Source organism: Falco naumanni, chromosome 6 (assembly GCF_017639655.2).
Source record: "Falco naumanni isolate bFalNau1 chromosome 6, bFalNau1.pat, whole genome shotgun sequence".
NCBI lineage: Eukaryota > Metazoa > Chordata > Aves > Falconiformes > Falconidae > Falco > Falco naumanni.
In genome coordinates this window covers 65,592,112-65,605,706 of record NC_054059.1, presented here as the reverse complement: position 1 = coordinate 65,605,706, position 13,595 = coordinate 65,592,112, and the positions used below count along the sequence as shown (strand labels likewise).

At 47.6% G+C, this 13,595-nt stretch overlaps 1 protein-coding gene across 1 annotated transcript; it reads right to left on the bottom strand.

The window, feature by feature from the left end:
* Positions 1–2,038: 2,038 nt before the first annotated feature.
* Positions 2,039–12,972, bottom strand: PPIL6 (peptidylprolyl isomerase like 6). The gene is made up of 8 exons (XM_040598403.1): positions 12,340–12,972; positions 10,939–11,034; positions 10,320–10,508; positions 8,813–8,875; positions 8,522–8,669; positions 7,097–7,153; positions 3,756–3,891; positions 2,039–2,294 (listed from the first exon to the last, which is right to left on the bottom strand). The coding sequence occupies exons 1-8, from the start codon at positions 12,412–12,414 to the stop codon at positions 2,183–2,185; spliced, it is 876 nt and encodes a 291-aa protein (XP_040454337.1). The 5' UTR covers positions 12,415–12,972; the 3' UTR covers positions 2,039–2,182.
* Between the last annotated feature and the right edge of the window lie 623 nt (positions 12,973–13,595).

Genomic DNA, 13,595 nt, shown 5'->3' with positions numbered 1-13,595 from the left:
ACTTCAACCCGTTGTCCCCTGCCCAGTCACCCCACACAGCTCTCCTAGATCCTGAGTGTGCAACACCCTGTATGTCGTTACATCCAGCCATCATACTTGTTACCAGGTCTGTGACTTTTGGCACGGGATCAGCTCTCTGATACTTGACATGATTAGGCATTTGTCTGCCCTGCGGGATCCTGAGTGCTGCTTATTGCCAGTGCATCAGTTTCTGGGCTCTTGACTGCTGCCCAGAGAAGGTCATTTGGATTCAAAGCACATGCTGTGCTCTGACTCGGTCCCCCGTGGGGACGCCGGGGTGCAGCAGCACTACAGAACAGACCTACTGTGGGTGGCCAAGCCAAAAGCAAATAAAAAAATCAATTAATTGGTCTTTTAGCACTGTCTTCTATAGCCTGCAGAACTAAAATTACTTTTCTGACTTTCATTTTTAAACATCTGAATATAATTTTAAATCCTTGCAACAAATATGAGCCACTGACCTGCATCCCAATAGCTGAGTTTGAAAGCCATATCCTTTCATAGCAATAGTCGCTACCGCTTATGAAAAGTAATTTGTCAGGAAATGTGTTATTTTATTAATAAAACACAATAATGTATTTTCATCTTTGATCCAGAACTATGAAGTGACAATAATTACTCTCTAGGCAGTTTAATTGACTTGAAATGTTCCTACAGAAGACAGTTCCTATATAGTAGTCTACGTACAGATAGCAGAATGCTTTAGAAAATAGAAGGATAAAATGTGTTAAAGGCTCCTTAGCTAGCTACAGACATATAAAAGTATTTTAGGCTAAAGAATCTTTTTGGTTTGTAGCATAAGTAAAGAAAAACCTAAATCCCCTTGCTAAAATTAAGACGACCTCTATACTGACTCGGAGCATGTGGAATCAGACTAGGTCTATGCCCTCTTCAGACACCCAGTTAAACATTTGCTGGTCTGTTACACTCATTCCCATTTAGCAAATAAACTCAAGATTGTTACTTTTCATTAAATCTGGGGGCTTGAGCTTGGACAAAATTAGGTTTCTCCTAATACTTCTTTAATTCAGCATTTCCCATCTTACACTGGCACTCTTTTGTGGGGTTTAGCAGCTTATATGGTGAGCCGAGGAGCAAAGGTCACTCAGCACAGCACTGGAAAGAGAGGCGGGAGAGGTGTACACTGGAGGTGTCTGTGCAGCCCTGGAACAGCGGGGCTGGTTTAGTCTTGTATCTACATTCAAGCCCAATGGCTGAATGCTCTTTCCTTTGAACTTCCAATGCACTGGGTTATAACCTTTCTTTCCAGGCTGCATTTTGGCCTTTCACACATCCTCCCTTCTTTTAGTGCTGACCTGCCATCCTCTGCTGAGGCTACCCATGCCCAAGCTCTGCACTTGCACATCAGAGATACTGCATATAAGACACCTTGCATATAAGAAATCACTGACACTAGCAATCATCGTGTATGGTATATTTGCATCCACACATAACCTTAAAATTCCACATTTTGCAGTAACTTTATAAGCAATATTTTTCCCTGTTTTAGTGGCAATACTCATCCTTTTGCTATTTGAGACTATCTGCCAAACATAATTACTTAAGCTTACGCCTGCTCTAGAATTTCCCAGTTTTAGCCTGATGCAGCCCGACCTGATTTCAAGGGTGTTACTTGTAGTCAGTGCAAGATCAAATGCCTGGCATTCAGAGAGACCACAGTCCTACAAATATATTTTTTCCTCCTTCCCTCTGAGTTACTATATGCAGACTACATCTGGTGTCTGAGCTGTATGGGGCAAACGTGGCAGGGCAATTGTGCTGCAGAGGTTGTGGTGGAGGCAGAATTTAGCCAGGAATGGTTATCTTTATCCCTGTAGGTGTGTATCCATCTGTCCACCCGTGCTTTAGCCATATGTGCATTTCATCGTGTCTGCTTGTCACTATATGATCGTATTAGCACTATTTCCCATAAACTGTAGGCTGGCACTGAGTTATGTGCACAAGCCTTTTCCTGTATTTCTGCAAAAGTGCTTTTTAAGAGCTTATGAACATTTTTTTAAGCCAAAAGAACATTTTGAAGCCATTCACATGTGTGAGAAGTGCTTTTATTTTTGCCTTAAGTGAAAGCCATCAAGGTCTGTAAAAAGCTGAGCGAAAAGTTGAGCTCTGCCTTACAGCAGGCAGGACTGCCAGCTGGGGATCATGGCTCCAAGGTCCCACAGTTCATAATCCTGCAGGCTACTGTAGGCCTTTCCTTATATGTAGGTACGGCTTCCAGTCTCTGGAGTACCTCCGTGCCCTCGATCAATTGCCTAGAGGAAGGAGAAAGTGCACATATGATCCACCCGGAGCCGGCTGTGCAGCCTCTGGCTGCTGCAAGGCCTTAACAAACCCAGGCGCTGGCTCCCCACCGGCGGGCTGCACCCACTCTGCTCTTTAAAAAGCTGTTCTTCGCAACGGGGTCACAAACGCCATCAGTTCTTGATTAAGTAGCTTCTAGTTGGCGCTTTAGGAGAGGTGAAAATACCACGGCTTTATGCAACTGCATTTATTTAAAGAAATAAGCATTGTACTATGTGTCCCAGCTACAAATGGCCATTACTTTTGAGAAGAAAGAAATCAAAGAGACACGCTGTCAGAAGTGAGAGTATTAGAAATGACTCCCTGAGAAATATCTGTTTCCTTCCTTCATAGCGCCAACCTGAATCCTGAAAACAGCCCAGCATTTTGCAGTCTTTACAATTTTCAGCCCATCCCCCTCTGCACTGTGGGACCACGAGCCGTGCCTCCTGCAGGCACCAGCACAGCGATGGATGCCAGCCGTGCTCCAGAAAGCTTCATGCCGTGTCCCCTCCCACCCCATCCCACCCAGGACAGTGGTACCAAGCGGGGTGGACACTGCAGGCAGCCCTTGCCCAAGGAGGGACATCAGAGCAGAGCAGAGATGGGAAGTGCCTGGCTGTCCTTGTCATATGCTGCTCTCTGCTCCCTCGGGATTAAACTCCCACCCAGGTTTAAGAGGGCCTGGCTAGAAGATCATGGATCCTGTGCCTTCCAGATTACACAGAGCTGGTGGCAAGGCAGAACGCTAGTGGTGAACACTGCTGGTTATATGTATATGCAGCCAGCGACTGTTTTTGGTTTCTTCTTGTAGGTTAGGCAGTTATGCTTTTCACTTCCTTTAAAAATGCTGGTTTTCTCCATGACGGGGTTTACGTGGAAACTGCGCTGTGAATTTCTCCCTCTATACATAAACATTTTGCTTTCTTACATCAAGCAAACTGCTCAGAGCAATAATCTTCCTTATTGTATTCCTGAAAATCTAAAAATCTTAACAGGCCCAGCACTATACATCAACCTACCGAGAACAAACTCCCAGTGTACATTTGCTAAAATAATTCCTCCAGCTTGTGAGGGCTGAGCAGAGCGTGCAGGCTTTGCTCAACAGCCCCCTGTCCATCAGGGCCCACGTTCAGCTGATGTTGAGCTATGCAGCCACAGGTCTGCAGCCTTGGTCCTGGAGATGCCCTGGCAGCTACTTTAGCTTTGCCATAGGGTTTTCCAGCCCAAACAAGCCAGGCCAGGGCAGGGAAAGGAGGGATGGGTGTCATTAGGTACTTCAATCTGACTCATCCATCCTACCCCTGGCTAGAGGCATTTGTGCTGTAGCTGCCATAGGGATTTTGTGGATGCTTCATCCCAGGCAGGAAGGGCATGCAAGGCCAGGGTGACCTCCTGTGCAGTGCAGTGGCAGCAAGCTGGTGCATACCTACCCAAAAGCCACATATTTTTTGTCCAGGTAGGGAGCTGGCTGGAGGGTGATGTAGAACTGCGAGCCATTGCTGTGGCGGCCCTTGTTGGCCATCCCGAGGATTCCTCTTCCCTTGTGACAGATGGAGAAGCTTTCATCTAGGAAAAGAGTTTGGGGATGAAAGGCTGCAGTTGTGTCGCTCCCTTTGCAGCTGTTGACTGTACAGCACCCTTTTGCCAGCTCCCACGTACTCCCCTTTCCTCCATCCTTGCTCTCCCTTTCCCTTCTCCTTTTCCCCAAAAGGTCCCATTGAGTCTCATAGAAGCAAAGTCTGGTTTGAATGAGCATCCTTCCTAGAAAGAGCTTCCCACTACTTTCTAGTCCTTAAGCCAGTAAAGAAGCTAATGAAGAAACATCCATTAAAAAAGCGCTCTAGGTATTTCTGAGTGATGGAGCCAGAGCAGCGATGCCGCTGGCTCCCCGGTGTCGGTCTGTAATGCCTCTCACTGGAGGAGGTCGGAGCACTTAGCACGGCATTTTCCTGCGGCTGCTTGGGATTATTCCCACTGCACAGGTGGAGGCAGAGCGGGTGCTCCAAGCACAGCCCCTGCCCGCAGTGGAGGGGCAAGAGATGCTCCGGCAGCACAGACAGGGCTGTGGGGGCAGGATGCGCAGCAGCTCCCAGCACTGGGCAACTCGTGTGGAACAGTGAGCGGGAGGCTGCTTTAGCCAAGTAACGTGACAGAGCTGAATAAATGGTGAGTAGATATTCAGTTAAGAAGGCCGGGGTGCCCCCAGAGCAGAAGCTTTGTTCAGGGCAAGGAGAGGAGGCAGGCAATGGGAGCGAGAGCTGCGGGGAGGTGAGGAGGAGCCTCCATGCCGGCTGAGGAAGGACTGGTGAGGGAGAAGAGAAACAGCTCTCAAGAGGGATGGCTGGGGAAGGACAGGCATTAGGTGTGCTTGGGCTTGGGGGATGATGGCAAGGACTTGATTCCTTCCTCTCCACGGAGGGGAGTCCAGCTATAAGGTGGGGAGCAGGGTCCCCACTGACCTTCACCTCCTGTGTCACCCATCTCTGACCTGATCACACTAAGCAGTCCAGAGCTCCATCGAGCTCTCAAAAAGCTTGAAAGAAACTAGAAATATTTAAATTTTATTGTTCTCTGGTTTTTTAGAAATTCTTTTTACCGTGTTTGAGTGCCCTTCTCAGAAACTGATTCATAAAAATAGTAATTAAATTTTAACTGAACAGTTACTCCCTGACTGCTGCCTTGTGGTTGGTAAAATGACTTCAGCAGACTAATTTTGGAGTCAGATGCTTTGTCCTATGACATGATGCTCCACTCTGACTGATTCTCTGTAATTACCTCAGTCCTTTCAGCTCATTACAGTAAAATGTGGTTGCGTCCCATTAATTTCAGCAGGCACTGGTTGCAGTGCCCAGACGCGTGCCAAGCGCAGAGTCTCCCAGAACATTAACAGCTGACAGAGGCATCTCTCACCCTTTTCAGATATTGAAGATATTTGTCCCCTGGCCTCAGTGTAAAATAGTTTTGCGGGAAATACTGGGAAAGCATTCTAAGCCTTAAACTAGAAAGGCGCCTGCAAGGGAACGCCTTTCTCAAGGATGAAAAGCAATTTTTAATTAAAAGGCGGGAGGGGAAGAATTAGCAATCTTCTCCTTTAATACATCAACACATGAAGTATGTGCAACATGGATAATAAAACTCTTCCAGGGACACTTTCAAGGCTGACAGATTCCAAATTAAATCCACCTTAAAATTACTTAAGCAACTTTTGACACATTGTCACATTCCCACCTGACATGTCAACTTCTTTCCTGGGTAGCACAGGGAAAGCCTAAGCTCTGCCTGGAGGAGGATGGGGGCAGGAGCAAAACGCCAGATGCTGGGCTGTGGCATGAAGCCCCAGCTCCGGCAGCGTGTGCGGGGCTGTAGCTCTCCTGTTTGCAGAGGTGCCTACGTACGCTCAAACTCATTTTCCTCTGCGGACGATTTCTACCCCAACAGAAAGTGCAAAGGGTGTGAGATGTGCGCTAGCACAAACCCATTGGGTAGCATCGCTGGGAAAGAGGATTCACAAACTTTTAAATATTTGATGACATCCACCTTCCAAACAATTTAGCAGCCAGTCCTGTATTTTTCTAATAACAGCTTATCTTCTTTCTGAGGTATGCGTGTCCCTAGAGCCTAGGCTTGCTGCTGTTCCAGGAGCTCCAGCATCAAAGAAGTGACTTTTGCCCCTTTCTGCCTACTCTAGGCAGCCCGTAGCATTTACTGCCTTAAATCCCACACACTGGGCTTCCACTTCCAGTGGCTTTCGTGCCCGCCAGCGCTGCGACTCAGCCGGGCAGAGCGGGCTAGTGACCCATGTCCAGCCCGGTTTTGCTCCACCTGTCCTGGGACCTGGAGGTGAGAGCAGCTCCTCCTCGCGAGCGGGCTCTCCAGCATCTTGGGAAGGAAAGTTTTCAGCTACACTTGGCATTTCTGATCTCACTGTTGGCTGCTGCCCAGCCTGCTCAAATGTCACATCATTTGTGCCATTGGCAGTGGGAAAGCTTTTATATAAGGGAACATAAATCAATTTCAGAAGTGCTTTAACTGTCATAAAACATCTTTATGGGTAGCATTTAATCTAAACAGAAGATCCCAAATGTCTATGTCAATTATACGGGTTGTTTTTCTTAAATATTGCAAGTTATAATGTTCTTTTTTCTTTACATTTTATTACTTCATACCAGTATGGGGGAACATTTTTTGTTAAACTTAGCTCATGTTTGTCATTTCTTGACTTTCATGGTTTTATGTGAGATTCAGAAGTAACTCCCCTCACACCCGCAGAGTCATGTAGCTGCTGGCAGCGATGCCTGCAGCATGCCCAGGCCTGAAGAGCCGCCTGAGGTCCAGGACATCTAGAGTTAAAGCCATTTAACTTTACTTTAAAAGCATTTAAACAGGTGATATTGGGTGCCTGGATATCTCTGTAGCTAATCCACTTCTGCATTTCTAAGGTCTTGCCCACAAAGGTGAGTATTTGCAGTCTGGAGTAGGCAGCAGGTGACCATCAGCCCTCATTTAGGCAGGGAGAAGGGGCTGGTGGAACTAAGCCTTGGGCCGGGGACATCAGAGGACAGGGACAAGGTTACAGATCAAAAAGTGTCCTCACTAAAGCAGTCCACTCATGCTAATACAAACAGATAATAATTCTGGCTGAGAAGCAAACCCTTTTGCTTTAGGGAGATGAAAGGGAATTCCCAGGTTATTCTGTGAGTAAGATCAGGTCAACAACTTGTCTTTGTGGAAATTTGCCCTTTGCACAGTTAAGATAGTTGAGGAAACATACCTTCAAAGGTGGGACCATAAATTGACTCTCCTCTGTCTCCCTTTCCAGTTATGATGTCTGCAGGGTAGATAAAAGTAACCATCAGAGACCAGGTTTATCACAGGTGTTACTGGGTTGTCAGTGAGCAGCTCAGCTGAGGTCAGAGGTGTGGGTTGCGCATCAGCCTGGGGGAACAACTGCATCCATCTTTCTGTTTTGCTACTGAAATTTTAACAGACTTTTGGGAAAAGCTCAGCTTCCATCCCAAGAGACGGTCTGTCTACAGAGAACTATTTCATGTGGCGCATTTCATGGCTGCCCCTCTGAGATGGACCAGCATCTCCTGTTGGGAGAGCTCCCGCGGTGGCAGCACCCAGCCAAGGAAGGGGCGCCCTGGAGAAGGATGTCCGTTGGAGGGATTAGGGTTAGAAGAAGGAAGGTTGAAAATGCAGCTGTGATGCTATGGTGAGTTAAGACCACTAACTTGACTAAGAAAAGAGATTTGATAAGAGAGAAATTCCTATTGAACCAGATTTATGATGAGTGAGGCACTAAAGAAACCTGATGCATCTATTTATAATTTTTTTTAAAACAAAATTCTGGCTCTTACTTTATTTAGACATTGTCTTAGACTACCAGGTTATCATTAGTTCTCTACAGTAACAAACATGTAATTTTAGGTTGGTTTTATGGACTACATAGATATCTGAGTAGTTATTCCTGAAAAGTAGGAGCTGTATCTTTGAAGTATAAACATGAAACGTATTTATACACACACATTTGGAGCAAGGCAAACACAGGTAAGGAATACAGGTAGGTAAGATGTCCGATAGACCAAAAGGCAGTAGCGAAGGAAATGCCTTCTGGTACACTATATTGACTTCCCTGGGGTTATCAGTCAGGCAAGCTGCGTGCCCAACGTTCCTGGTGCCTTTCTTCTTGGTGCCACAGTCCAGACACAGTGCTGGCATTCAGACAACTCACCAGCATGTTTGCAAGGGTTCTGACACTTGATTAATGCCACCATAAGTTAATCTGTCTATAAAACAAGTAATAGTTTCTGATGGATATTCTTCTTTTTTTTTTTTTTTCATGTTTCGAATTAGTTTCCTAATTACTTACCAAAGAACATAATGGAAAAGAGTTTTAATATTTTTAGTTTCCTAAATTCTTTTGAAAAGGGCTTGGATAATCAAAAGAGCAAATATTCCAAACTTTTCCTATGTTTAGAAAGTGAGATGTCTAAAAGAGAAAATGTTTTGGTTTTTTGTTATATATATACACATATATATACACATATATATATAAAATTTAAGATACTAGATTTGTCCTGGAGTTCAGTTATGTCTCCCATGGATGAAGACTGTTATTCATGCAGATCATCACACTCCCCACCCTCTGCCTTGCACTGTAACTTGGTTTTACTCAGGACCCCTGGAAACGCACCTCCTCCTTGGATCCATCCGTTTTTCACTAGGCGATGGAAAAGGGAGTTTTTGTAGGTGAGCTCTCGGCCGTCACAGCGGGACTTTGCTCCTCCAGCACACAGAGCGCGGAAATTCTCACAGGTCCTGGGACATGCGTCTGAAAAGAGCTGCAAAAGCGTGAAGAGGAGAATGTGTGAAATTCATAGCTGATGTCCACTGGGCAGATTTCTGTTCCCCCGCCTTGGGCAGGTGAAACCACCGCACTGGGCAGAATTGTTCCTTGCTTTTGCTTTTCTCCTCTGTAACGTACCTCAAAGAGCAGCCTCCCGACGGGCTGCTCCTCAATGGCTATCTCCAGGTACACGAACACATGCTGTTTAAAGCAGAAAAACAAACGCAGTGAGGGAAAGGCCAGCTCTGTGTGCTGCACTCGCTGCCTCACGCAGGCCAGGGTCCAGCTGCCTAGGGCCAATGGCCTCAGAAAACGTCCATGAGGTTGTCAATGCAAAACAGCATTCCCACTATTTTGTTCAAATAAACAAAAAAGTAGAGGATATTTCACTCATTCTGGACAGAAATAATCCTAACATCGTGTTAAAGCGAACTACTGGGCAGGGCCTGCTGCTTCCTCTTGCATTTACTGACATGCCTATTGCAGCCCATACAATACGGGCAGGATTAAATGAATCTGCAGGGATACCGGCCACCCTGCCAAAATGGACATTCCTTGCCCTTCCCAGTCAGACTGGTATTCATTTTGCTATGACGTTTTCCTCTGCTTTCAAAACCATGTCAGTTTTTGCTATGACATTTTCCTCTGCTTTCAAAACCATGTCAGTGCTGGCAGCATTGCACCTCACATCACCACAGCATTTCGGGAGGTCTTGGCCGGGAAATGAGAGGTTTGGCAGTTGGGCCTTTGGTACCCAAGAATTTTGGTACCTAAGGATTGGGCGCTTTGGGATTCTGGAACAGCACAGTTGCAGCATGGTCAGCAATGCACTTTTGTCTGTTCAGCCCTGAAGCAGTAAATACATGTCAAGCATCTGGGCTAGCATATGTCCCTTCCTGGCTGCTGGCAGGCGCGGAGGCTCTGCCATCCTCCGCATGGGATTCTCCCCATCGACCTCTCCAGTCCCAGCTCTGGCCCCACCATCCTGGGGCAGAAAAACAAAAATCTGCCACTGCTGTGCTCACTCTTTGTCCTGGTTTTGGCCAGGATAGAGTTAATTTTCTTCCCAGTAGCTGGTACAATACTGTGCTTTGGATTTAGTAGGAGAATAACTTTGATATCACACTGATGTTTTAGTTGCTCAGTAGTGCTTACCCTAGGTCAAGGACTTTTCAGTTTCCCACGCTCTGCCAATGAGGAGGGGCACAAGAAGCTGGGAGGGGACACAGCCAGGACAGCTGACCCAAACTAGCCAAAGGGATATTCCACACCAATGAATGTCATACTCTGTATGTAAACTGGGGGAGGTGGCTGGGGCCTGCCGATCGATGCTCAGGGACTGGCTGGGCATTGGTCAGCAGGTGGTGCACAACTGAATTGTGCATCACTTGTCTTTCTTGGGGTTTATGTGTCTCTCTCTCTTTTATCATTATAATTATTATTATTATTACAATTATTAAACTGTTCTTATCTCAACCCATGGATTTTACCTTTTTCCAATTCTACTCCCCATCCCACCGTGTGTGTGTGTGTGTGTGTGAGCGAGTGGCTGCGTGGTACTTAGTTGCCAGCTGGGGTTAAACCATGACGCTCACCTTCCTCCCCTTGTACTCTTCTTGTAAACCAGTGCTACTTGGTTACTTGCCTGGCTGTTTTTCAGATGTTTCCTGTAGAAGTCCTCAGCAATTGCTTGGTAAAGTGCTTCAGGCTTAAAGTCATGATAGTCCCACTCACGGTGAGACCACTTGAGCAGCTCCTTCTCATCCCCCAGCAGCTGGCCGTCAACAAAGCACATCACGGAGGAGGCATACGCCCACACCTCACCTCTCAGCTCCTGCATATCAGAAGGACAACAAAGCCTTCAGGGATTAATTACACACTTAGTGAAGAAGCAATCAGTAATATCCACTGCAGCTAAGGTGGCCTGTGGTATTTTTATGCCTTTCCTACTTTTAAAAACACAAATCGCACCAACTGGAAGGGATTGGGCAGAAGCTTTTGGTGAGGTGTGCTGACACGCACACAGTTATGTGCTTTAAAGGTCTAGATCCTGCTGCTATGGGACATTATCGTGACAGGAGTCATCTGGGTGTCACTTTGGAGGTAGCTCAGGCTGAACAGGAAAAGTGCTGGAGAGCCCCATCTTCCCTCGAGGGTTTCTAAGAACGTAAGCCAGGGTGGAAAAGCTCACTTCCAAAATCTGCGGACGACACCAAGCTGGGAGAGGACTCGTGTCCAAACCAAGCTGAGGACACCAGAGTTACCTTCTTTTTCTCCTGTAAATATTCACACCATGCAAATTCTACTAAAGGCTGTATTACAGGATCTGCAAACTTGCTTGGAAACTTCAGCTTCAGAGCCTGTATTGTCAAGGTAAGGAAAAAAGATTGCTTACAAGCAGTTCAGTACTCTCCCACACCCTATCCTATCGCAGCTTGTATTTCCCTCATTAACTACAACCTAAGCCACATTCTAATTGAGTTATTGCTCTGCACCCCCCACGCCTCTGGTGTAATTCCTGACACTTGGAGCAGTACATGCAAATTGCTCTAAATCCCTGTTTGCAGATGTGGCAGGTGTCTTGAAGGGCTGCTTCACAAATATTATTGAATTATGCTGGTACTCCCCCCACGCTTCCCCCCTCCAGGTGAGATGGATGTAAGCAGTGAGACATTTGAAGATGTTGCTGAGCATCATCAACTGCATTTTTTGCATGCATTTTTGCATGCACAGGGAGTTGTGACCCTCTACTGTCCCAGGAGATTGAGCCCAGGGCCTTGGGGCAAGTGAATGGCTTGGTGAAGGCTGCAAGGTGAACAGTTTCCAGTCCCCACTGCTTGTACTGTCTGCCTCTGGAGCACACAGCTCTTTAAGTACAGGACATTCCTGTTTAGCCTCGTCTCCACGTGGGCCGTGGCATACGAGTGCCACAAAGTTTGTGGCTTCAAGCCAGCCCAGCCGGACTTCAAAAAAATAAAGCAAGAAGCAACTTTCTATTCAGCTCATGGTCCCTGTGCCTATTGTTGGGACATTGGCCGAAACAAACAACAACAAAAAAAAAAGGTAAAAAGCCAAGAGGCACACACCCCCTGCAGCTCTTGGCTTGGCTTATCCTTAGGGCTGCTGATGGCAGAGCTTTGTCAGCTGTAAATAATGCTGGGGAACGAGCCTGGCAGATAAACTCTGACAGGCAGGGAGGGCATACAGGTCAGTGCTGGGCACCCCGCGGCGGGGTGGCACCTGCCACACAGCCAGCCTTCCCATGGAAAAGTCTGCCGAGCCCCGTCAGGTTTGCAGCGTTTTGCCTTCTCATTTGCACCGATAGAGCTGCATTAAGGGACTTGTCATAAGCTGCTGAGCAAGTCGGACAGAGCTGCGATGTGCATCTCACCCAGCATCGGGCAGCTGTGAAATTTCTTGGAGCTGCAGGAACAAGGAGGCAAGGATGCTGCAGCAGAGACCCCCATGCCAAGCAGCACCAAGCCGCGAGCCCGTAAAGCCTTGGTGCCTGTGCCTGGCAGCACCAAAAAGCAGAACCCCCAAATTCAGAATATTTTCTTCCTAAGGACCACCCCTGGGTGCAGGCATTCCCCTGCTGACGTACTTCCAGCCCGCACCACTCCCCACTGCTCCCACCCGGTGCTGGGGTGATGCCCGGGGGTTACCTCTGCTGCGCACTTGGCCACGTGGAAAGTCGGGTCTCGGAGCAGCCCCACCACTGTCACCTGCCGCGGGCCCATGGCACCCTGGCCACCACCAGCCCGAGTCTGTCAACAGAGCCTGGCTCCACGGCAACGCCAGACACCGCCCCCCTCCCCCCCCATTTCTAAGCGCTTCCCAAGCTCAACAGTTTCAATGTGTCGGGAATGCGGGAAACGCTCCGATTTCTGTTTTCTCCCGGAGGAAGGAAAACGAGGCCGCACAAAAACGCGGCAGAGGACTGGAGCCGGCTCTTCCCAGAGCCCGTGCCGGCCACCGGCAGCACAAGACCATTTACAAGAAAGGATGAGAGGACGAGGATCCCGTTGCTGGCGGCGGCTGACAGCAGGTGCCCAGCAAACAGCGGCAATCGGCGAACAGGAGAGCAGAGCTTCCCTGTTACCTCCCAGACCGTACGCAAGGATTTCCCGGTATCTCTGTGTTTAATTCCCCTCGGCGGCTGCTGTGCACATGAATCTCTTTGCTCTTCAGACAAATGTAAAAATCCGGCACCCACAAAATCCCGTGGCGATGAGATTTACAGCTTAATTACACCCTGTGCAAAGTGCGCGCATCCTTTTGACGCAGCAACTCCTACCCACAGCCGCGTCTGCTGGGCGCTGCTGGGGGCCTTCCCGCCAGTAGTGCAGCACAGCACAGCACCAGCACAGCACCAGCACACGGACACAGCAGTTCCAGAGGGGTCGAGGCTCCCACAGCAAAGCTTCGTGCCGCTGCCCCAGCTCGGCTCCCTTTTGCCTAACGCAGCACGAGCAAAAGCAGTTTTGTGGGACAGCTGTAGGTTCAGCGCGGGATTCTGTCAGTGTGGCTAGGTCTGGTCCCCCTTCATCCCTGAGCAAGGTGAATTTTAGAGGACACTGGTGTTAAAAATGACAAAACTGAATTGTGTGTCACGTCAAAAAATTGTGTAACTTTTCATGACATCAGGGAGCAACAGAACAATTGGCGCATCCCCAGGAAAAAATACATCTTTGACATGTCAAAATCCTATTGCACGTGAGACAGTTGTGATTTTCATGTGGAAAATACATTCTGCAGAACACACCTATGTTAAATACAATACAAATTATATTAATTTATCGTATTAATAACAATGTGCACTTTTTTCCAATTGTATATCCACACGGCTTTATAGAGTGATAAATTTGTACATGACCACAGCGCTGGAACCAAAAAACCCCTTAGCTAGATGTTTCTGAAC